Here is a 21893-nt window from a genome sequence, read left to right as displayed (position 1 = left end):
CCCCACAGAAAAACCAACCCAGTACTAACTCTGGTAATCTCCACCGGTGATGCTGTACTCCACTTTGCCGTTGAGCCCGGAGTCTTCATCGCTGGCTCTTAGTGTCCACACCCGAGGTCCTGGCTGGCCCTCAGTAACCTCAAAGGGTCCTTCGTAGGCTCTGGGGAAAGTGGGTGTCACATCGTTCACATCTAGGACGTTTACAAGCACCTAAAAAAGGGACAAAGACAGAGTTTTAAACACATTCATGAAGCGAGACATGACTATGACAGGCAAACATATACATATATGTCTGCCTCTGCCACTATATCATAAGATAAATACATTTGTGATTATATGAAGGTAATAACAGGGTTTCCATTTTTAAAAACATTTTACTGTTGTGCTAGATGTTAAGCGCAGAGCAGGGTTCAGGCACTGGTCCGTTGCTGTGACAACGAGGGCATAGTGTCCATTGCTGATCTCGAAGTCCAGCTCCTTCACAGCAGTAATCCTCCCCTAAATACACACAGCACACACAGAGGGTTAACTTATGTGTTTTTGGTTGTTGTTTGTAACACTACAGTGTAAGAGTTTCCATGTCTCACCGTGATGCTGTTGATGTGAAAGGTCTGGATCAGGTTGCCATGAGCGATAGCATATCGCAAGGTACCATTTGGACCCTCATCTGGGTCGATGGCTGTTACCGTGGCGATGGTGGCACCCACTGTGTCTGGACCCTCGCTCAGCACTGTGACATACTCCTCCTCAGGAAACTCTGGGGCGTTATCGTTCTCATCCACAATGCGGACATAGATGGTGGTTGAGGACTGAAAGAGAAACAAAGAGACACGGAAAAAACTTTTACAGCTGTGTCCACTATTTGTGGCTTATTGTATTAAACTCTACCGACAACATGTCATTCACATCCAGCCCACAGAGTCACACAGTTAAAGAGGCCGTTGGGATTTCACAATATTCTGCTCCAAGTGATGTGTGTGTGTGTGTGTCTTAAAGAAAGACTAGAACACACATACTGACTATCCAAACATCACAGCAGCTTTATCTAATCTAATTTTTGTTGTTTAAAATTCTGTGTCCATAACTTGTAACCGTTTTTACATGGCAATACTTGCAAAGACAAAACTGTGAGTGCAGTGACTTTTCACACACAGAACCGTTTAGTAGTAGCAGGGAGCATATCAAACCACGGTCATAAACCGCTGTTCTGTCTGTGGCTCTCCGTGAGGTTTTTCAAGTCTGAAAAAAGACCTCGAGTGCTTGTGCTAGAAAAAAAAAAGATAGAAAGAGAGGTATCAGTGTTTGCTAGATATGTGCATCAGCCACAGGAATGAAAGACAGAGATGAGGCTGCATAACAGTAAATGCAGGATCCAGAGTCTTTTCAGTGTCTCCTCTATTGGAAGAAGAAAAGGCAGGACATTTCTAGCTTTGAAAATAATTCAGTTTTGATTTTTAATTGTTTTAAAAAGTCAGATTATATGCACTAATGTGCTAAAACATATAAAAGTGAGGGGAGGACGTTTTTTTTTCTTGTGTGTACTAAATATGCATTTATATATTTTCACCTCTGCCATCCACATGACGTGGAGGCAGAAGGGGAGAGGGAGGAGCCTGTTTTTTTTTTTGACTCCGTGTTTCCTGTTGGTTCTGCGCTCTAAAGTTCAGAAAGATTAAATCAAGTTGGAGTGACAGGGGGCTGTCAACCGGCTCTCTGTGTAGGTTTAAAGTTCAGAGTATTTGCCTAGTCTGAGAGTGAAGGGCTCCGTGTGGAGTCTGTCGATCAAAACCAGCCAGACACCGTCCTGCTACTTTATTATTATTATTATTATTACTATTATTTTCTCAACATCAACTCAGAGATGGAAGAGGGGTTATCCTATGGGACATCAGTCTGGAGAAAGAAGCTAATGTTTTGGCTTTGCTCTGTGCTGCTCTCCATAGCTGAAGGTAAGTACGGATAACCACTCAACTCATCCTCCTCATAGTTAAGTGTCGCACGCACTGATCAGGCTGTTCCGGGCGTGTGTCAACTTGTTGACAAAAAACTAAAAGAGAAATTATTCTGTGCGCTGATGGGAAAAGAGTCATCTCTCTTTCGCTTTTCTTTATGTGAGGTGATCCTGCGGAAGGTTTGGATGCATATATGCATAGCGGGGCTGTGATGGATGAGGTGAAGTCTGTTGAGAAACTTGTGTTTCACACCAAGGACGGCTGTGAAGTTCAGATGACAGGCCTAATATCACTATGCGAGGTGGACTTTGACAGTTCTTTGTATATATATATATATATTTATATATTTCATCATACTTCTCACAAATGTTATTTTACTCATCATTTTATTGACATGCACTTGCGTGTTGTTTCTGTGAAAGCTACGGGAGTGAACACATTTTCTGCTGCTGTTGTGTTGAGACGGAACATCTGGTGTGAAGCATTTATTTAAAGCTCCTCCCTGTGGATAAAGTGTAAATCCACCTTAAGAGTGGTCCTCCGTGTTTTTATATAGGGACGTCTGAAAATGGCCAAAATTGCACACAACTTGGGAAAAACCCGTATTTTATAAAAATGGAAGTAGAGAAATACTTCCCGTGCACGGTGAGTTTGGTTGGTCAGCTGTAATTCGAGTAACTTATTGCCTCACAGTTTTCTCGTGTTTTCCTTGGGAGCTTTGACAAAACGCAGGGATTTTTTCCAAGGACTTTCGAGAGTTTTGGAAACTGACGCTGGAGCAGAGAGGAGAAGCAGCTGTTGCCTCCGCAGCGCAGAAACCTTGCAGAGGTTATCAGTTTTCGGCTTTGGTATGTTTAGATAAACTCACACTTTTAAAGTGCGTCAAAAGCAAACTGGTGGTGTTCACTAAACGTTTAGGCTGATTCATCCTGGACAAAAAACAATCTGGATATATTACTCAGAAGCTGTTGATATTTCAGATAGAGAGGAGATCTATGAAAAAACTAAATATAAAATGTTGTAGTTCAGTTTTTCAGTCTTTATTTGAATTATTTAAGCAGACACATAAAACTCCAAAGCTCCAATAAAAGCCCTAAAAGGCTGAAGACTTAAGAACTCTCCTCAGCCCAGTTATGTCTCCTTTGTTTGGTAGTTTCCTTCCTTTCAGCCTATGATGAAAACAGCAGTTAATGTGGAGTTACTCCTCCACAAAACATGACTTGAGATAAACAGAGCAATAATCAGAGCTCCTTTTCCTCTCAGTCAAGATAAGCATTTAGCTCACAATGAAGGACAACAGTCGAGAATTGTCAATGAACTCCACAGGATGTGAAAGCTCTGTCTCTGTCTTGACTTCTTTCTGCTTCTGTTGTGACAGAGCTGGAGTCGTGCATTGATCCCTCGTCCTAAATGAATAAATCATTATCAGGGTACAGAGATTAAAAATGGCTTCCTGGGTCAGTCTCATCGACGAGAACAGGCCTGACCGGGGAGGCACGGTCAGTGAGTGTGTTGAAGTGCAGCAGCTGTGTGGGCTCATAATGCTAGTGTATGGGAAATAAGAAGACACTGGGGGAGGGGGAGCTCCCTCCTTGTTCAGCGATTTCTGTTGCTGACAGTTTCGTGTACGTATGGTGTTTAAAATGCAGCGAAAATGATAAGTAAAATGTCCCCAATAGCTTTCATTCTCAGAGTAAAGATGTGACTCCCACACTGGTGAGTCTCTGAACAGCTCAAGGATACAGCATTGACCGGCACTTACAGAGCCTTGACTCTGCTTCTAGACACAGCAGTAAAAAAACAAAACAAAACAAAAAAAAAAACACAGCCTAATATGCTCTGGTTAGTAAACCTCTAAAACATTTAACTATGACAGAGACAGTATAACAATGAAACTGAAATATGAAAAAAAGATTTTCAAGTGCAAAACAGGAAGGACTCAAAAGAGAGGGGAAACAAGAAAACTAGTTGATGATTAAGTCATCATCTTACTGTTTCAAAATTACAAAAAGACCCATTTACACTTTCACAATGTCAGTCAAATGAAGAAACTATGCTTTACTTATGTTGTAAATGTGCTTACAAAGCTGCCATTACACCAGCTAAATTTGTGAAGTACATTTATACACTGAAAAAGAGGAAGGTTGAGTATCGAAATGACTCATGTGCACGTTTGTTAAACAGTACTCGTGCATGTTTGCTCAAAACTTAGAAAGTAACAAAAGAAACAGCATATTGTTATATTAAGACGCCATGGATCCCTCCTAACAACGACCTGAATCACTGACCCTTAAACACTTCCTTTCGTGACTTAAGTGTGATGTGCCACACTTTAACACTTCCTATTGATGAAAAGATGTCTAATGTACCAGTTTGTTATGCTAGAAGTTTCAACTGAAACTGTTGTCACTTTCTCTGTGTGTGTGTGTGTGTGTGTGTGTGTGTGTGCACGCACATGGAGAGGCTAATCTGGGATCTTCCTGCTGGTTTCATTAACACCCTTTCTGGTTAATGGGTTAATCATTACCATTACAGTAGGTGTGAAAAAGGGTGGGATGAGGTGTGTGTGGGTTTTGGTTGGGGGTGGGGGGGGGCAGCACTTGTACAAACACAGGCAGAGACTTTGTGCAAGTGAAAGAATACCAGATTTACCAGTAGGGTATGTTCGGTAACCTGTATTCTATTAGCATCTCTTAAATACAGAGGAGGAATTAAAAAAATACTATGTACTCTGCAGAAGGACAGTCTCAGTAGTCAAAGCAAAGACATGTGTAATTAACACGTAAAAGCATTTTGCTGCATGTCTGAATGTCAGAAAGAAAGCTGTCATAGGCAACATGTCCTAAACAGGTGGTGTTCAGGCTTAGAACAAAGGAGGGCCTGTTTCTGGGCCCTCAGGGGCTATCAGGATCCTGAGAACAGAGATCAGAGGAGGAGACTTAAAACTATAATAGAGCCAAAAACACAGATGTCTGGTGTATACAGGTGAAAGAAATCCTCTCTGTACCAGAGACAGAGCAAGGCTTGCTGTGCATTTTTACCTGGTTGCAACCACATCAAGCTCAGTGCTGACGCTGTGGTAACACCACTCACTTACACAAGTAAGACGAGAGCTAAAACAACGGATACTCATTGTCTTCAAATGCTCCTTTAGAAAGGTCTGGTCATGTCAGTAAACTATACCTGATATACATTTGATGTATGATGATGATTTTTAATAGTATTTCCCAGCTGGCAGCCTAGCAGATAATCCAGCTTTGGCTCTTTAAAATCAACACTTGAAGGCAAAAGTTAGATTTAAATGTACATTAATTAAAACTAGAAGAAATCTCTAGTAGAGTAAAAAGGACTAGCAAAACTGTTAGAGTTGTCAAAGGGCAGGGAGGAAGGCAGGGTGGGTATGAAAGAGGAGACGAGAAGGGCTTCCCCTCCTATTGTCCCACCACGCAGGCAGGAACAGCCACGGGGGCAACAGTCTCACTTTAATCACCCTCCCTGGTCTTCCTATTGCTTTTTCCTAACACAATGGCCAGTGCAGAGTTCAGCTGCACACACACTGTCTGACACATACACAGGATGCACACATACTGGATGTACAAACATGCACAGCTAATCAAAAAATAAAGGTTGCTGGCTGGTCAGCTACTGTATTTCCTCTCCAACGGGGTGTAAACCAGCCACTTAAAGCCGATACTGACATTTAGACTAAAACAATTTGTGTGGCTCCTCCTTCATGTTCTAGCTGTCCCAAAAGGTTCTTTGACAGCAGATGGAAAACACCTCCAGTGACATTATCACTGATTGGGAGGTTGGTGGGGTTAAAACCTGCTTGAAATTTTCAGCTCACAAAGAGCTGTGCAGCAGCAGCAGCAGCTGTAGCCCTTCAATGTTTTTGAGTTGTAAGGAGCCAGACAGGACGACGAGTGGGAGTCGTGTTCGCGTGCTGGGACAAGTAAGGAAGGAAGTCCACTCCTTAAAACCCGGCACTGACGAGATGACCCCCAAAAACACGCACAGTTAAAGTAAAATGGTGTGTTCCACGATCAGAATCGCTCAGTGCATCAGTACACAACTGCACGCACATTTTTCTTCACTTCTCTTTTGTTGCAGTTCACCCCCACGCATACTTTTAATTCACATGCACACACTCACATGCATTTTTAGATTATGTTGTGTTTGCATTTTGTTTTTAAGATTAGCTAGATAAGGGTTTAAGGCTGCTTAGCTTGAGGATATATTTGCTTTGTTGTGTTATTGCAATGAAATAATCATTCAGAGCACACATTAAAGAGTTTCATCTACTCATGCATTCCACTGCTGCACTAAATACTGAACAGGATGTGGTTGAAGGCAGTACGCGAAAAATGCGACGTGTAGAGAAATGTCTCACAGCTGTCTTTTTGGTTTCCAGGATGTACATGAAAGTTATGTAGAGGATCAGTGTCGGTGAACAGAAAAAAAAGGGCTATTTCACCTCAGTAATGACACCACAGAGCAACGGTGGTGTAGCAGAAGACCAAACAGAACATCAGTCAGATTGCTACACTACCTAGTTTGGTGGCAAGTGACATGCCACGTGAGAGATGCTGTATGTACTGTTCTCACCAGGTAATTTCACTCCCACAGGAGGTTAGTATATTTATTTATGAATGACTGTACAGAAAAGAAACTGCATCAGAGAGCATGTAGTGTGCAGAAATAGGACAGTTGTTGGACTGGGGCTTTAAATTCATTGGTTGTTGCAATAGTAAGCTTTAGCGCTGTGGTTATTTGCATTATGACTGGTGGTGCCAGGCAGGAAGTTCACCCTATTCAATTTTAGATACCAAAAAATTTGAATCTAAATCTGAATATATAAAATGTTGCTGTTGGATTTCATGTTTCACTCTGGTAACTTTGCTTTGCTCCAGTTAAATGTAATGTTTCATGCACCTTCTGAATATGAATCTCCTGGATGCCAGTGACAGAGGGTCACTAGCATCAAAATTAACTTACCAAACATGTGACAATGATATTTTGTTTACTAAATACATTAACTTCTTTCCTCTGGTTTTTCTTTGTCATCTGTGACATCTGTATCTATATATATCCATATCTATAAAAGCTTCTCGGGCACTTCCGTCAATTCTTAATTTTCACTGCATACAAATCCCACTTACTATCTACAATTTGGCAGACTTTAACCCTAAACACAGCCATAATCTCTAACCTAAAGCCTTTAGGTTAGAGATTGGTAGAGCTTGTTTGCGGCGCTATATAGCCAGGAAGGATTTACTGTCTCAAAACTCAGGAAACAAAAGCTGCTGTAAATTGCCTATGTGTTAACTACATTCTTTCTATTTGTCTTCTCTCTCTAGCCAAAGGTGAGACGTCCCATGCCCACCCCACAGTGAGCGTTTCTGCCCCCCACATGTACTACACCTGTCCCGAGGGTGCAACTGTCAAACTGGTGTGTGCCCAGAGAGGTGCCGCCTTACACCCCACTGATCTCTTGAGGCACAGTTGGCTTTTCACGGCCCATACTGATCAGCACTGTTCAGGAAGGCAGGGCCCACGCCATACTACCGTCGGTGCTCATTCCCATGGCAACCACACCTTACCACCAGGCTTGCAATTTGGAGCTTCAGAGCAGAATTTCTGGATAGTTTTGCAGAACGTCACCAACGCTGACCAGGGTCGCTACTGCTGTTTGGTCCTCGACATCCAGGTGGCAAATAAACATGGCACCCTGGTGCAGAAACCCCACAGCCATGTTATTCTCCATGTTACACCACGTAAGGACACTAAATATATTAATGTGAATGTGAAGTAAGTTAGTGTATGGTAAACTAGCCGGGGAAGAAGTTAATTTAAATAAATCACAGGCCACCAAGCAGGATAAGATTATTATGTTAGTTTCCCTCTATGTGATGTGGTCTATGATTACTCATTGTGGTCTACAGCTTCACCCCTAAATGCTACGGTGAATAGCTTCTTTTGCATTTAAGAATCACAAACCCAAACCAATGCTATACTGTGATATTCTATATGTGAGAAACAATGCATGTGTTCTTTCTTTCCAGGGAGAAATGGATCTCAAGATTGCACAGTCTGGGATGCCACACCATCTGGAGGTATATTACCTTATTCAAGGCTCTATAGCCAATGATGACTAGACAGTTATTCTGTTTATTTAACTCGCAGTCTCTCTGTTGCTTCCCCAGCCACTGTGCCAGTGGGTTTGGCCATAGCAGCCTGCATCTTGGCTCTGCTCTCTCTGCCTCTTGTTCTGTTGCTTGTGTACAAACAGAGGGAGAACAGCCAGTCGAGCAGACGTACGTATTACTGATACGCACACAGACACACACATATTCAATTCCATGTCCACATTATGGGTCACATATAAATGTCTCACACTTGGTGCCCCATAGTGTTTTTCTCTGGCTCACATGTCCTGTCATTGAGCCGGATTAACTGTATTTCACACAGTAGGAAGTACATTCACCCTGTGCCTGTAGTGTTCCGCTCTGTTTCAATTCTTTCAATAGCCCATTTCCTGTTTCCTCTCTCCCAGGTGCACAAGAGCTGGTGAGGATGGACAGGTAAGTTTTCCCACAGTCTGTCAGGGGTCTGATCTCATAGACCAGCTTCACAGCTGCTCTTTAGAAAAAATAAAACTGTTTACACGGATGTTCTGCTACTGTATGTAGTGGCCACAGCATTTCTCACACAATAGGTAGTTTCTGCCAAACAACTTCATTGCACTATAATCAAATAATATCCTGTGAACGTTTGTTTGATAAAATCTACATACAGCTTTACAACTACAGTATGATAAAGTAAATCATCACCACATTCATTTAGAGACATCATTTACTGTGGAATAAAAGGGACCATTCTGGTACAGCAGTTAATGCTCATTACAGAGCAACAAACATCAAGTATTAAAGTCCCAGTTACTGCTAAATACAAAAGCGACAGACATAAAGCTTCTAAATGCCTTGAGCAACAAATGACTGTTGCAACAGTTTATTGGGTCATTTTGGCAATTTCTTACTCATCTGTATGCTTCCCCTTTTCCTGTATGTACGTGTGTGTGTGTGTGTTCAGTGAGGCCCACGGCCATGAGAACCCAGTGTTTCTTGGGGGATCACCACAGATTAAGACCCGAACCGTTTCTCAGATCATGACCAGACAGTCCTCTGAGACAGGACGCCACCTGTTGTCTGAGCCAGGAACCCCTCTTTCTCCTCCTGCACATGGGGACGTATTCTTCCCAACAGAAGGTAGGACACACCCACAAAACTATACATCATTACAACACAACAGCTGCTTATACTACAGGGAACACAATATTCAGGTCAAGGCAGAGAAACCGATACAAGGGGACGTACGGACGGACGGGACACAATAGCCATCTACTGATGAAAAGCAATAAATCACTCAGCACAGACTGGGACAGTTTTCTATCTGATTCTCTGTTTTGTTCAGCTTCTGTCCCTTAGCCTCTCTCAAACCTCCCTCTGACCAGCACTATCACACTGAAAGCTGAGTATGAGTTATCTCACTCTCAGGGGACATCATTTACATTTCTAAGTGGGTGCCTTTCCGTTTAGGAATGAGTGTGCATTACGTCCATTGGCAGGTCATGCCTTATTAACTACATTCTGAAGGTGTACACTTGACTCTCTTCACATTAACATATGATACTCATATGTACAAAAGTACTTACGTAGGGGCATGTAACTGTATTACTCAAGGACATAGTTGTGGAAATACCTATTTCGAAATGTGCAGTCGGTTTTATAAAAGACTGATGCAATCGAAGAGCAACTGTGCCTTTGTGTGCTTCTCCTGCATCGTCAGAGGAAGGATGCTCACATTCTTGTGCATGATTGCACGCTCACACTCAAAACAGCTGGGCTGAGTTGATGTGACTAAGAAAAAACCACTCTGCATTGGGAGTATAATTTTTCTCTCCCACACAACTGAAGTCACCTCTTTTTGCTGTCATTTGCTGAATACCTCTGCCTCCCTCGCAAGTCATTCTCCACCCATCAGCACTCCCATTTAACACTAATGGCCCCTTCAGCCGTTCTCTCAGACTCAGCTTGAAATAATATTGAAACATTAGTTACGGTGAAGGGGTTCAATCCTGCGTGTTTTTCTACTGATTCCCGGGGCACCTGTGCAGACATTCCAGGCATACTAAGGTGGATTGCCCCGTTTTCTGGAAGGACACACTCAGGAAAGACATAACCAGGCTCACTGAAAACCCACTCTAAACCATCACATATGTTATTTCTATGACCTTGAACTCCTTAGTGTGCAAGCATGGACAAGTCTCAGAAACACTTAATGAAGCTTGTCCATTGACAATACACTGTGTGTGAGAACTGACATACAGATAAACATGAGGCAAAACTGGGCCACAGCCACTAACTGAGCCCTAATGTAGATGCTAAAGTTTTGTTTGTACCCGTATAGACTTCTGGTAATGTGTCTAGTAGGAAAACCTCTGCTTACAGTAAGTGACAGCTAGAAACTTCCGCTGCTTGATGGTATCTCAGATTAGAGCTATGTTTCTATACTGGATGGAGTCACAAATATTGATAACACCATTAAAAATTCCAGAAAAAAACTTTACTTTAGGTCAAGGTGGATTTTATCCTGCCAAAGCTCATTTTCTTCACTAGCCAAGAAATGTTATGCAGAGTATATAACCCCAGTGCTGAACCTTTTTCTAAGGCTTCATGTTAAGGGGATGAAAGCCACACTTCAGCTTTCTTCTTCATCTTTTTTAGTCTATTGACCTTAGGCTGAGCGGAATTTAACTAGCAGCAGTTCCCTCTTATCTTCAACCTGTTGCAACTCAGACGTAAGATTTCCCTGTTCCGCTTTTCAATGGGTTTCCAGCTAAACATGCTTCATTCTGCAACATTTATTAGCTTTCGTGCGCTCTTGTACTCGTGTAGGAGGTTTGGTAAAAGAAACGCTTGGGCAGGAAGTGAAATTTTGACTCCCACATATCTTCTTCTTTCCACGTCAGCACTAAATGAGCACTAGTTGTTAGGATGATACATATGGATTACCTGTTATTGTTTCTGTGCTCTTACTGACCCACACTTTTCTCTGGTCCAGACACCATCCCTGAGTCTCCAGACTTCCTGCAAATTTAAAGGGGGGTGACGCCTCATTCATTGCTGTAACTGCTGACCTGGAAGCAGCCCTGCAACTCTCTTCCTCTTCTCTCTGCCTTCAGAATGATGTTGCCCTTATGAACTGTCTCACAATAATTTCTGCCGGGATTGTTATCTGTACATTGTCTGGACGGCAGGAGGGAATGGACTATTTCCACCTGCAACAACAGCTGGAGGCCAAAAGCGAACTTTTGCTTCTGAGCACTTGTGTTGTGGCGGGGGCTGGGTTTGTGTGTGACATTCCATCTAAACGCTGACAACAGCTCGTGGACCAACAGGCGCCTCAGTCCGGTGGGGCCTGCTGCTTGATACAGACCCAGGCTGCTAAGGGTGGGGGTCCTGTGGTGTGCAGGTTTGGCGTTTTAAGAGTGAAACCGTTTCTGTGGACTCTAAAGTTACTTTCACATCTAAGTTCAAACTTGTGTCCTACTCTGTGTAATTTGTCAGTTCCTCATTAAAATATACAAACACAGAAACCACACAGTCATAGCGTGACCCCCCGCCGCCATTATGTTGGGAGCACAAACTGGACTGGAACTGTAAGACAACAATGTACAAGTCTCAAAGCAACCAAAGGCTTTCTCTCATCTATGCTACTGTAATAAATGTTCTAATAGCACCTTACCAAAGGAGGCTCAATCGTCAGAGAAGTCCCAGTATCCTTGTACATGTTGAGAGTAATTTATGGTTTTATGGCATTACACTGTTCCACTGAATCATTTCCACCAGGCCTTGGCTTCTTTTTTCTTCTCTCTTTGCTACCTCAGTTGCTGTCAGCTCTGTTGCTCTCACAGCATTTTGCAGTGGCCTTAATAAGACATAAATATATATAATAGTGCATAATTGGCATATTCATGCTTGTGTACAGTTTGATAATTAAGAATAAAATGTAAATTTTTTTCTTGAATGTAGCCTTGTGGATTTTTATGTCATCACTGCCATCACAAGAGATTTTTTGAGAATAATTTTGTAATTTTTCAGATTTGTTGCTGGGATGTGTATATTAGGCTTCATTCCTATTTTTTTTTATGTATAATGGGATTGTTAAAAACTAAATGCTGTTTAGTGAGAAGGAATGGCTTTAAAATTATAAGCAAAGGTTAATTATGTCAAGGGATATTAAAAGAGGATGAGAAGTGATTGCAAATGATTGCAATGTTGATATCCCTTTGTGACTGATTGAGAGAGTGAAACCACTGGTGGTTTTTTCATATCGAGGTAAAATGTGCACAGCAGGTGCCGACACGGAAATCAGTTCCTATTGATGTGCAAGCAGGTATGTATGACAGGGTATTATGTGTATGTGTTTATGTTTTATTTACTACTTTTTTATTTACTACATTAATGAGCAGTCGATGTGAATAATTGTGTTTTCAGATGTGCCCATGTGCCTGTTTATGTGTGTGTGTTTATGTGGATGTGCTTTTAAATCTGTGGTTCCCAATTGCAAAAATAACTTTGTGGTCTAGTTTAAATGTATGCGCGTGTGCGTGTGTGTGTGCGTGTGTGTGTGTGTGTGTGTGTGTGCGTGTGTGTGTATGTTTGCATACCTGCATGCAGTTCTGCTGTTTCCGTTTATGTGTTTCATACTGTAAAAGCTTGTATTAGACATAAAAAACAAAACAATTCTGTGAAAACATGTTTGCTTTGTATATTGCATTTAAATTGTCCTGACTGTAGTTTGTATAATAAAGTTGAGCTCTTAAACCTTAAAACCTTGTGTCTAGTCTTGTGTCTAGAAATTATTGTTCCTTTCAACTGGCAGGTCTCCAAAACTATCAATGTACAAGGATGTGCTGCACTTGCTGTCTAGGGAGCCATTACAGATGGAACAAGGTTGTTCCACTTGTGTGCCTTTAAAATGGTGCACACCAGAGAGAGACTGGCATTGAGGAGAGAAAATGATAAACCAATCTTAGTATCTTGTTTAATGAGAAGAGACAGAGGGCTGGATGGGAGGAGGGGATGCTTAGTGCAGCTCATGTCCTCTCTCCAGTGCTTTTTCTGCAGTCTTACATTCGCTATTTATATGTCTTATTAGGAAGAGATACATTATTATAAGTCACCAATGTCTTACTGTGTTTTTTTTAAATGTTGCAGACATTTCGAACCAGGGAAAGCAAGAACATACATCTTCCTCTTTTGGAACTATAACTTGTGGTTTTCCTGTTTACAAACGAAGGTGTTTCCTGTTCCTTCACAGATGATCAGCTTGTACAAAAGATTAAATAGCCTATTTGAAGCATGCCTTAAGCTGGTTTAAGGCAGGTAGATAAAGTGGCAGTAAACAGAGGACCAGAATCCTCACAGTGATCATATCATTCAGGTTTGACTGTTTGTAGTACAGTGACTGACCAGTAGGGGGGCTCTGTGTAAGAACCGATGCTGCATTCGCCACACGACCCCTTCGCTAAGTTCAAGTCACCATGACCAGATGTGATTAGATTATTTCCGCCTTTTTGTGGAGATTGCAACCTTTCGTAAAGGTTACTGCATTATACAGCATTTCACAAAGAAGGATGTTTAAAGATGAATTATTTTCCATCTTCATATGAAGTTCTGCCGTGAAGAAATGTTGGTAGAATTTAATACTAGACTAAGAAAAAACATGTTGAAATGGATATTATATCTCTGTTTATCAGAAATGCTGAGATACATTTTGCAGCGTACTGCTTATTGCCACTTCAGTACCTCCCATCTTACCGACAGAGGTGGCGTCCCGTCATCTTCCACAGTTACGGTGAGTCTGTACTCTTGCTGGCGCTCTCGGTCAGGAGGAGCCGGTCGTGTCACCATCTCTCCGGTCACACGGTCCATGCGGAAGGTCAGATCCTGGTTTCCGGCAGTTATGTAGTAAAACAGCATGGCGTTGGGACCGATGTCTCGGTCAGTAGCCACCACACGGAGGACTGACGTACCTCCTCCAACATTCTGCAGTTCACATAAAAAAAGAAGCCCAATTAACGACTGCCTACAAACAAACACAAACCTGTGACCCAAAAGTTAAGTATTATTGTGCAAATTGACAGTCACCACTTGTACCAGTGTTTATGATGTTGTTCTGCTTTAGCTCAAGAACTAAACACATACAAAATGACAGGAACAAGCAAATTCAAAGTCCACTGACACCTGGATAAAATGCTCCATGTGATGTGCGACTGCATCCCTACCTCACTTATGCTGACATTGTAGCCCCTCTGGCTTTCAATAACAGGTGCATTATCATTGACGTCCAGGATGTTGATGGTGAGGGAGTGGTCTGTGTGTCTGGGAGGTGAGCCATTGTCGCTGGCACGCACCTGTAACAACACACACATGCACTGGTGCATATTTGTATGTAGGTCTGACCAGGTATGTAGACACATGGCATTCAAATCACAAAGGGGACAAAGATCAAGTGTATACAGGCTCTTTCTTGGTGCTTGGTTAAAAATAAATTTAGTAGTGCTACTTCTGTGCATCTTCCTGTGTTGGGAGGTAGATGAAGAGACAGTGAGTTTCCCTTTATGAAAAAAGATACCACTACATGATTATATGATCAAATGAAAATATTACTAATTTCATATGATCATATAATCATATAATCATATAAGTTTACATGCTAAAAAATGCTCACACAGAATTTGATATTGACGTGACCAAGGTGTAAAAGTCTGTCGCACACAATCAGTTTATCTGTGTGCTGAGGTTAGAAATTGAATCAGGTCTGTGGTTGTACGTGTGTAAAACCTAGCAGCCGAGGTATGTGGTGAAAGACGTCATTGCTACTGCCTGACCTTCAGTAGGTAGCGATCTACTGACTCTCTGTCCAGAGGAGCATTGACATAAACCTCCCCATAGGTGTGGTTCACTGTCTTGATCTTGAACACATCCTCCATGTTGCCTGCCACCAAAGTGAAATTGACCTGAGAGAGAGTAATGAGTCAGAATGAGACAAAGAGAAAGGGGGAGAGAAAGACTGACAGAGTGAAAATAGCACCTTACAACACCTTAGGTTCAGTCAGAAACTTTAGCTCTTTTGCTAAAGAATCAATGGGGCCCCATGGAGCATTAGAACCAAGAGCAAATGAATTTTCTCATTACAAAAGAAAATTAAGAAAAAACATAACCCAGAGGCAGGAGGGGGTGGGTTGGTGCGGGGTGAAAAATACTACAAGCAAAGTGTACAAACTAAAAGACAAAAAAAAAAGAAAAAAAAGGAGAAAAATGCAATGCTGGCAATTTAAGTGGACCACTAATATATGTCAAAATCAGCTGTTGTGAAACTGAAGCAAGCGTCATTTGACTTATTGGGCTGTAAAGTGCTGAAGTTAACATAATACTGAGAGACCAAAATGTGAAACAGAACTTGTAAATGTCACATTCACTGTTCAGGCGGCTGCTAACCTTGCTTCACCATATGCTACGGACAACACCTGAAATGTGGAACATTCTTCTGTTTTGAGCCAAAAAATGAATTTGTTCAGTGTATGGAAGGATTGCTGTCACATAAGCACATAGTAAAGTGTGTTGTTGTAAAGGCCTGTCCTCTTGTTGGTTGTCTTGTGTAGCTGTAGTAATTTCTCCTAAGTCTTTAAAGGTGTTGTGGTGAATGATGTTACAGTGTCACACATATGACAAGAGCTTTAAACTTTAGAAGGAGAATTTTTTATGTTTAATGTTTTCCACTCGTTTTCTTTGTCCTCACCAGTCCATTCAATCCGGCGTCTTTGTCCCGTCCGAGCACTACTGCCACTTTTTTCCCCATGGGTGTGTTTTCTGGGATGTACACTGATGTATCAGACGTGATGTCAAACTCTGGACTGTTGTCATTCTCATCCAGGATGGTGATTGAAACCTAGTGAGAGGTAAGATCACATGTAGGCTCTACCACAGATCACTGAAATGATACTTACCTTTTGAGATTAAAGAAACCAAGGTAGCAAAATCTAAAAATACAAGATAAGCACTTCACATACTGCAGATGAACACATTTCATGCTGCACTTTATATTCTGAGCCCTATAAAAAGAACATAAAGTCTTACCTTCTGCAGTCCCAGTGAGAGATGCAATGAATAAAAGAGGAATGCCATTAAGTTTTCTATAACAGAACAGATACAACATATGCTGTAATGCATTCAAAATTGCACATGAAGAGAGGGGTAGGTAGAGCTTAAATAAAAAAATCACAATGAAGCAACATACCACAGTGGAGTCCTTTTTAGGTCCTCCATCATCAGCTACTACAGTCAAGGTGTACATGTCCCCCTTCTCTCTGTCCAGCAGGCCTGTCACTGTGATACGGCCCTGAAACATGAAACACATCAGCATATATCTCCACCTCCATAAAGATTCCATACCAGACAGAAATCTTCCCAGTGTGACAGAAAGGGAGGGAGAGCGAGAGAGACTATCAAGTATCATAGAAATCAACCAAAAAAAAAAAAAAATCCCCATTTCTCATCTATCAGAGGAATCAAATGACTTCAAAGCAAACAAGCTCTTTGATCAGTCTTACAGTCATGCAGCAACAAGAGCGCCAGCTTAAATCACAGAAGAGGAGGTATTATCGAATCACACCGCGGTTAATGGATGAAACATATCTGACAGAAGATAGGTGCAGTCTACGAAAAAGAGACATGTACGTTCCTGTGTTCACATCCTCAGTGACCTTTCCTCCACTGCTCCCTCACTCACCGTGACGCTGTCTATCTTGAAGAGGGCCAGAGCTGCAGGCGACGTATCAGGGTCGAAGCGGTAAGTCAGCTGGTTCAAGTTGTCGGCCGACTGAGCCTGCACCTGGACCACTTCTGTCCCCGTGGCGATGTTCTCACGTAGCGAAGCCTCATAACCGGCGGAGAAGAAGGCCACGGCCTCATCCAGCTCATTGAGCAGCGTGACATAGACGGTGCAGAAACCTCGGTGGAAAGGTGGAGCCTGGTCAGTGGCTGACACGTTCATTAGATAGGTGGTCTTGGTCTCGTAGTCCAGGTAGTCCACAGTGGTTACCAGGCCGGTGCTTACGTCCACCTCAAACTTGCGATCTGAGCCTGACACAAGGGCGTAAGCGACAGCTCCACCATCACCTGAACAGGAAGAAAGGGGGTGGTTGGCAGGGAATTGCTTCCAATGAAAAACTTTAAAACTTGTGGTTTTCAACTATTATGAGAGCCTAAAATAGTAAGATAATTAACTCACTAACCTTGTAACCTCTTTACACCGAAACTATAGTTACAACATGCAAACAGCTTCCTTGATTCTGTGTTTAAATAACACTGTTGTCGACACTGTGCTGTTGGCTGCTCTGTGTTTATTTCAGTTCTCATGCTTTGGAAAATGTATGTCACGGCAACAGATGCATCATAAGGTGTCTACGAAACACTTTACACCACGGGAAGTGAAAAGAGGAAGTTTGAGCTGTGGAACAGAAGTTAGAGATTTAAATGTAAGCTACAATGGACGCGACTTCTTTTTGTGTGGAAGTGATGAACCAAGAGAAGAAGAAAAACCTGGTAAACAGCGTCCTTTTACAGCGGCACCCACTAGTGTTTATGTTGGTGACCTGCAAACAACTGGTTCGTGCCAGCAGAGCAGAAGTGAGATATTTACAGCCACTATTAGCCACTATGTCTCTCTCTGATTATGGTATGAAGATAAAATTGAGGGCAAACTCGACTCCCTCTGCTCTTATGTTTTGATTGATCAGAGACTGGACTCACCAGTGTCGGGGTCTGTGGCGCGCACCACAATCACAGAGGTGCCAATGCCAGCTGTCTCCCTGAGGCCCAGGCGGTTGTACTGTTGCTGGGTAAACACTGGCACCTCGTCGTTGGCATCATCCACATATATGATCACCTGCAGGGGACGATATTTGTAGCTGTGCATCAACAGAGTCTTTGGGAAAGGACTCTGTCATTGTTATCAACTCATCCAGAAATCAGACCACAGACATAAACGTGGTCCAAATCTGAATCCCACTTAAGAGGCTGGATGAGCATTTCCAGACTGAATATGTCATGAGAAATCAGCAATAAAAGATTGTCACTTTGATTTCTTTTTATTATCTTGTGATCTATGATGAAAAAGACAAACTATATCAACATAAGGTGTGGAAAAAACATCTTGCACATTATATCATCTCCTCTTATCATGTCCATCTTCTCCAGCTACCCTCCTTTTCCTCACCCTCACAGAGCTCCTCATGCTGCCCTCATCACTGTTGTAGGCCTCCACTTCCAACACATGGGAGCTGCTGGTTTCTCTGTCCAGAGCCCTGAGGCCTCTTGTCACCAGCCCGGTTTGTCTGTCTATGCTGAACAGATTGTTGCTGTTCCCTGCATTCGTGCATTCACAGACAACAGCAGACACATACACACATACCGACAGACACAATGAGAGAGAAAAAGGGAAAGTGAGACAGAGACGAAAAATGCACAATTAACACTTAATCTAATCTCTTGGTTTAGTTAATATCACTGGAGGCGTCTGCCAGTTGGGTGAGATAATTTCAGTTGCTCTGAATGCAAATTGACTTGTTTAAAGAACCTGTTACTGGTATTTTCACTGAGGCGAGATCTGACTTTTGTACACTGACTGCTTCTATACCAGAGGAATTGCACTGGAAACAAGACGAATGATCATACCTACGCATCAGCAGAACTCTGCCGCAAACGCTTGAATCACTAAAACCATGGAAACATTCTGGGCGACTAGATCAACAACGTTACCACAATAAATGTAATGATTCAGTACAGTGCGTCTTCAGAACCTGTTCTTTCACTGCATTTGTTCGTGTGCAAGGACACCATGTGCAAAGGCCAAGATCAAAGAACAGAGGCCCGTACCAGTGAGGATCCTGTACAGAACTCGCCCGTTCTCCCCCTGGTCTGCATCTGTAGCTTGAACCTGTGAAGACACACACACACACGCAGAAACTCGCACTTAGACAAAATAACTTCACAAGGACACAAAACACAACCAAATCCACAATGATATGTAAATGCAAACCATCCAGCTACACACAGGGAAACTGCAAAGCCATTAATCTCTCTTTACCATTACAAGAGAGACAGTACATAAAAAGAATTTGTAGCTGATTTTTTTTTTAGTATTTGTCTTAACATCCTTTGAATGCTTGTGTTTGGTTACCAGTGAGTCTATTGTGCAGCTGGATGTTATGTGTTTGCCTCGCAACTGTGTTTATCCTATACAGTTACATGATGGACGGTACATTTCTTACAAATCTTTATTAATTTGGTGGTTTCTATAAACAGATGGACAAATCAGGGTACTTCCTCATTTAGCACACACCCACTGGTGCCCAGTGTCTTGTTTCCACAACAACCCCATCGTGGCTTGGCAGTGAGAAACTCCCTCGCTCTGTTGCAGGGAAATAGTCAGAAGCAGCCAAAAACCCAACCCCTGCACAGACAGCACGGCTCCACAGTGTACACAAATAAATAGTGGAGCATGCTGGGATGATGGTGAATGGGCCATGTCATAAGACTGACTTCTGAATCCAGAGAGGCACAGAGCCGCTGGCACTGGATGAGACTGACTTCATGTCACACCCGGCTCCTCTGTGGATGTGTCGAAACCTGTGGAGGTGCCTACAAAGCGCATATTCAATTGCATACCGAGACAGACACAAGAAACACTTAAGCATACGTACGTGCACTCAGGTACACACAAACACACACACGCACTCTCACGGTCTCTCTCAAACCGTGCGCCTCCTCCTTCGCTCTCTCTCTCTCTCACTCCCTCTGTGAAGAGGGGCCCAACTTCAGTCTCATTAGCTTTATAAAGAGATGTGGAGAGGAGAAAGAGGAGGAGAGGGGAGGGGGAGACGGGGGAAAAAAAGAGGCTGGGGGTTCAGATTGGTGAGTGATGAATAGGGTATTACACAGCGGACTGCACCACTTAGGCCATAAAAGGGGGTGTATAAAGTGTAAGGCTACATTGCAGAGCCAGATGTTGCAAGTATAAGCATGTGGAGTGTAAGCACTGAGAGATTATTCACTAAGCCTCTGCATGGCTCAGAAAACACACTATTGTCTTGGGCTCCCTGGGATTAAAACAATGAGTGAGATATTTCAACCATGATGCTGTCACCCATATTTTACCCCCTTTTCCTCCCTGTTCCCCTCTTCCTCCCCAGCATTTTCCCCTCTGTCTCTGGGAAAGCAGCAGTTTAAGGGGGGAAAAACAAGTGTGTGGAGCCAAGAAACAGGTCTGACCTCAGTTACTGGGACTACACAAGGTGCTGTTTTAAAGAGTCTCTAAAGTGTGGGTGTAAGTATATATTTTTGAAGGGTTACTTCCAAATTACGAAAGGTTCAGTATGAAGAAAAAATTTTAATTGCTTAGTATTTTAGAAGTAAACACAATTAAATGTGTTCAGATCTTAAGGTTATAAGCTTGCTAACCATCTCATGAATGTCTCCTACTTTATGTGTTTCATGTCTGCTGTGAAGTCTCATTCTGGAATAAAGCTCCTAAAATCCACATTTCAACGTGAGCTGCTTGACATGTGCTTGAGTAACTGCACATTGTCTAAAGGAGTGTGTTGAGGCATTTGCTTTGGTGAAGTGAAAAGAGGGTGCGCATCTGACATCTATCAACTGTTACTGTGTTCCCAACTTGTTTTCTTTTCTTCCTCTATTTAGATAATATATGTGAAACATACCATAAGTCAGAGACCAATTATGAGGCAATGAAAGGCAAAAATATCTAATAAGCATTTGCTTATGTGCTACTAAGCAATTTCTGCAGAACTTGCAAGCACACAATTGCTCAGACTTTACAAATATGAATAGGTTAGACAAAGTGTGCTCGTAGAGAAGTTAAGAAATGAGTTCATTGTTTCAAAACTAGCTGAGCAGTCAGATTTGGAGGCAACAATGTGGGGTGATAGAGAGGGAGAGTACCTTACAGCTAAGCTGCCAAGCTTAAGAGCAGCGTGCCTAATCACCAATATGTGCAGTACAGCCCACAGTATGTGTGGGTGAGAAAAAAAGTTTGTGTTTGAATAGCGGTGTGGGTGTGTATGTGTGCGTGCAGCGTATGTGCTCGGAGGCGCTGACTAATGAACTGACTGTCTAACGAGCCATCCTGCTCCACTGGCCTTTTCACAGCTTTCCTGGCATTTGGTCTTAAAAATAATTTCACGTCCCACTGTGTTTCCCTTAAACCGATAAGCCATGCTTTGTCTCCGCTGAATTAGGGACAATGACATTTACAAATGTTACTATGCTGAAGATGGGGGCACACAAAATGAGAGGGGGGGTGGGGATAATTGGAGACCGGGGTGGGAGAGGTGGGTGCCTTGCATTTTACAAGGGGCATTTTAATAAACCCAATTTGTTTTACATTGAAGAAAGCCTGTCAAGCAGTGACTGTTTTGTAGTCCTTGATTTAATAGCTACATAATTGCCGCAAATGCCAAACACTCACCACATCTGCATGTGCATGCAGGCGTTTCTGTGCACACTTGTGCGTGTGCCTGTGCATGTACTGTAAGCCCTCGAGTGTGTGATCTCAATAAAGTGAAAACAAGCAGCCAAATAAACCTACTCAGCTTGGTTAGGCTTGGCTAGTAAGGCAAAACGTGGCACATCAAGAGAGCTGCTGTGGCACTTTGATGGAGGCTGACCACACACACACACACACACACACACACACACACACACACACACACACACACACACACACACACACACACACACACACACACACACACACACACACACACTCACACACACACACACACACACACACACA

General features: G+C 42.5%; 2 protein-coding genes across 4 annotated transcripts in view; one reads left to right on the top strand and one right to left on the bottom strand.

Annotated features, from left to right (window-relative positions):
- The window catches only part of cdh23 (cadherin-related 23), a 142739-nt gene that overhangs the window by 14056 nt on the left and 106790 nt on the right, over positions 1–21893 (bottom strand). For all 3 annotated transcript variants that reach the window (XM_041050657.1, XM_041050658.1, XM_041050656.1), the window contains 13 exons: positions 18956–19016; positions 18297–18445; positions 17831–17966; positions 16809–17197; positions 16317–16418; positions 16157–16159; positions 15819–15968; positions 14908–15036; positions 14302–14430; positions 13835–14062; positions 588–809; positions 379–498; positions 30–210 (listed from right to left, as the gene is read on the bottom strand). In XM_041050657.1, coding sequence (XP_040906591.1) covers positions 30–210; positions 379–498; positions 588–809; positions 13835–14062; positions 14302–14430; positions 14908–15036; positions 15819–15968; positions 16157–16159; positions 16317–16418; positions 16809–17197; positions 17831–17966; positions 18297–18445; positions 18956–19016 — 1999 coding nt within the window. The remainder of the gene's footprint in view (positions 1–29; positions 211–378; positions 499–587; positions 810–13834; positions 14063–14301; positions 14431–14907; positions 15037–15818; positions 15969–16156; positions 16160–16316; positions 16419–16808; positions 17198–17830; positions 17967–18296; positions 18446–18955; positions 19017–21893) is intronic.
- On the top strand, positions 1669–12846 carry vsir (V-set immunoregulatory receptor). Its single transcript, XM_041050661.1, has 7 exons — positions 1669–1949; positions 7310–7726; positions 8015–8065; positions 8156–8266; positions 8506–8533; positions 9042–9217; positions 11073–12846. The coding sequence occupies exons 1-7, from the start codon at positions 1862–1864 to the stop codon at positions 11108–11110; spliced, it is 909 nt and encodes a 302-aa protein (XP_040906595.1). The 5' UTR covers positions 1669–1861; the 3' UTR covers positions 11111–12846.

This window comes from Toxotes jaculatrix, chromosome 11 (genome assembly GCF_017976425.1).
Source record: "Toxotes jaculatrix isolate fToxJac2 chromosome 11, fToxJac2.pri, whole genome shotgun sequence".
Lineage (NCBI taxonomy): Eukaryota > Metazoa > Chordata > Actinopteri > Toxotidae > Toxotes > Toxotes jaculatrix.
The sequence above is the reverse complement of the archived record's forward strand: the minus strand, read 5'-3'. Positions and strand labels throughout refer to the sequence as shown.

Excerpts from the sequence above, each read along its gene's own strand:
- vsir (XM_041050661.1), top strand. The coding sequence starts at position 1,862 with ATGGAAGAGGGGTTATCCTATGGGACATCAGTCTGGAGAAAGAAGCTA. Across the intron at positions 7,727-8,014 it reads TATTCTCCATGTTACACCAC|GGAGAAATGGATCTCAAGAT; the intron begins GTAAGGACACTA and ends CTTTCTTTCCAG. Across the intron at positions 9,218-11,072 it reads CGTATTCTTCCCAACAGAAG|ACACCATCCCTGAGTCTCCA; the intron begins GTAGGACACACC and ends TCTCTGGTCCAG.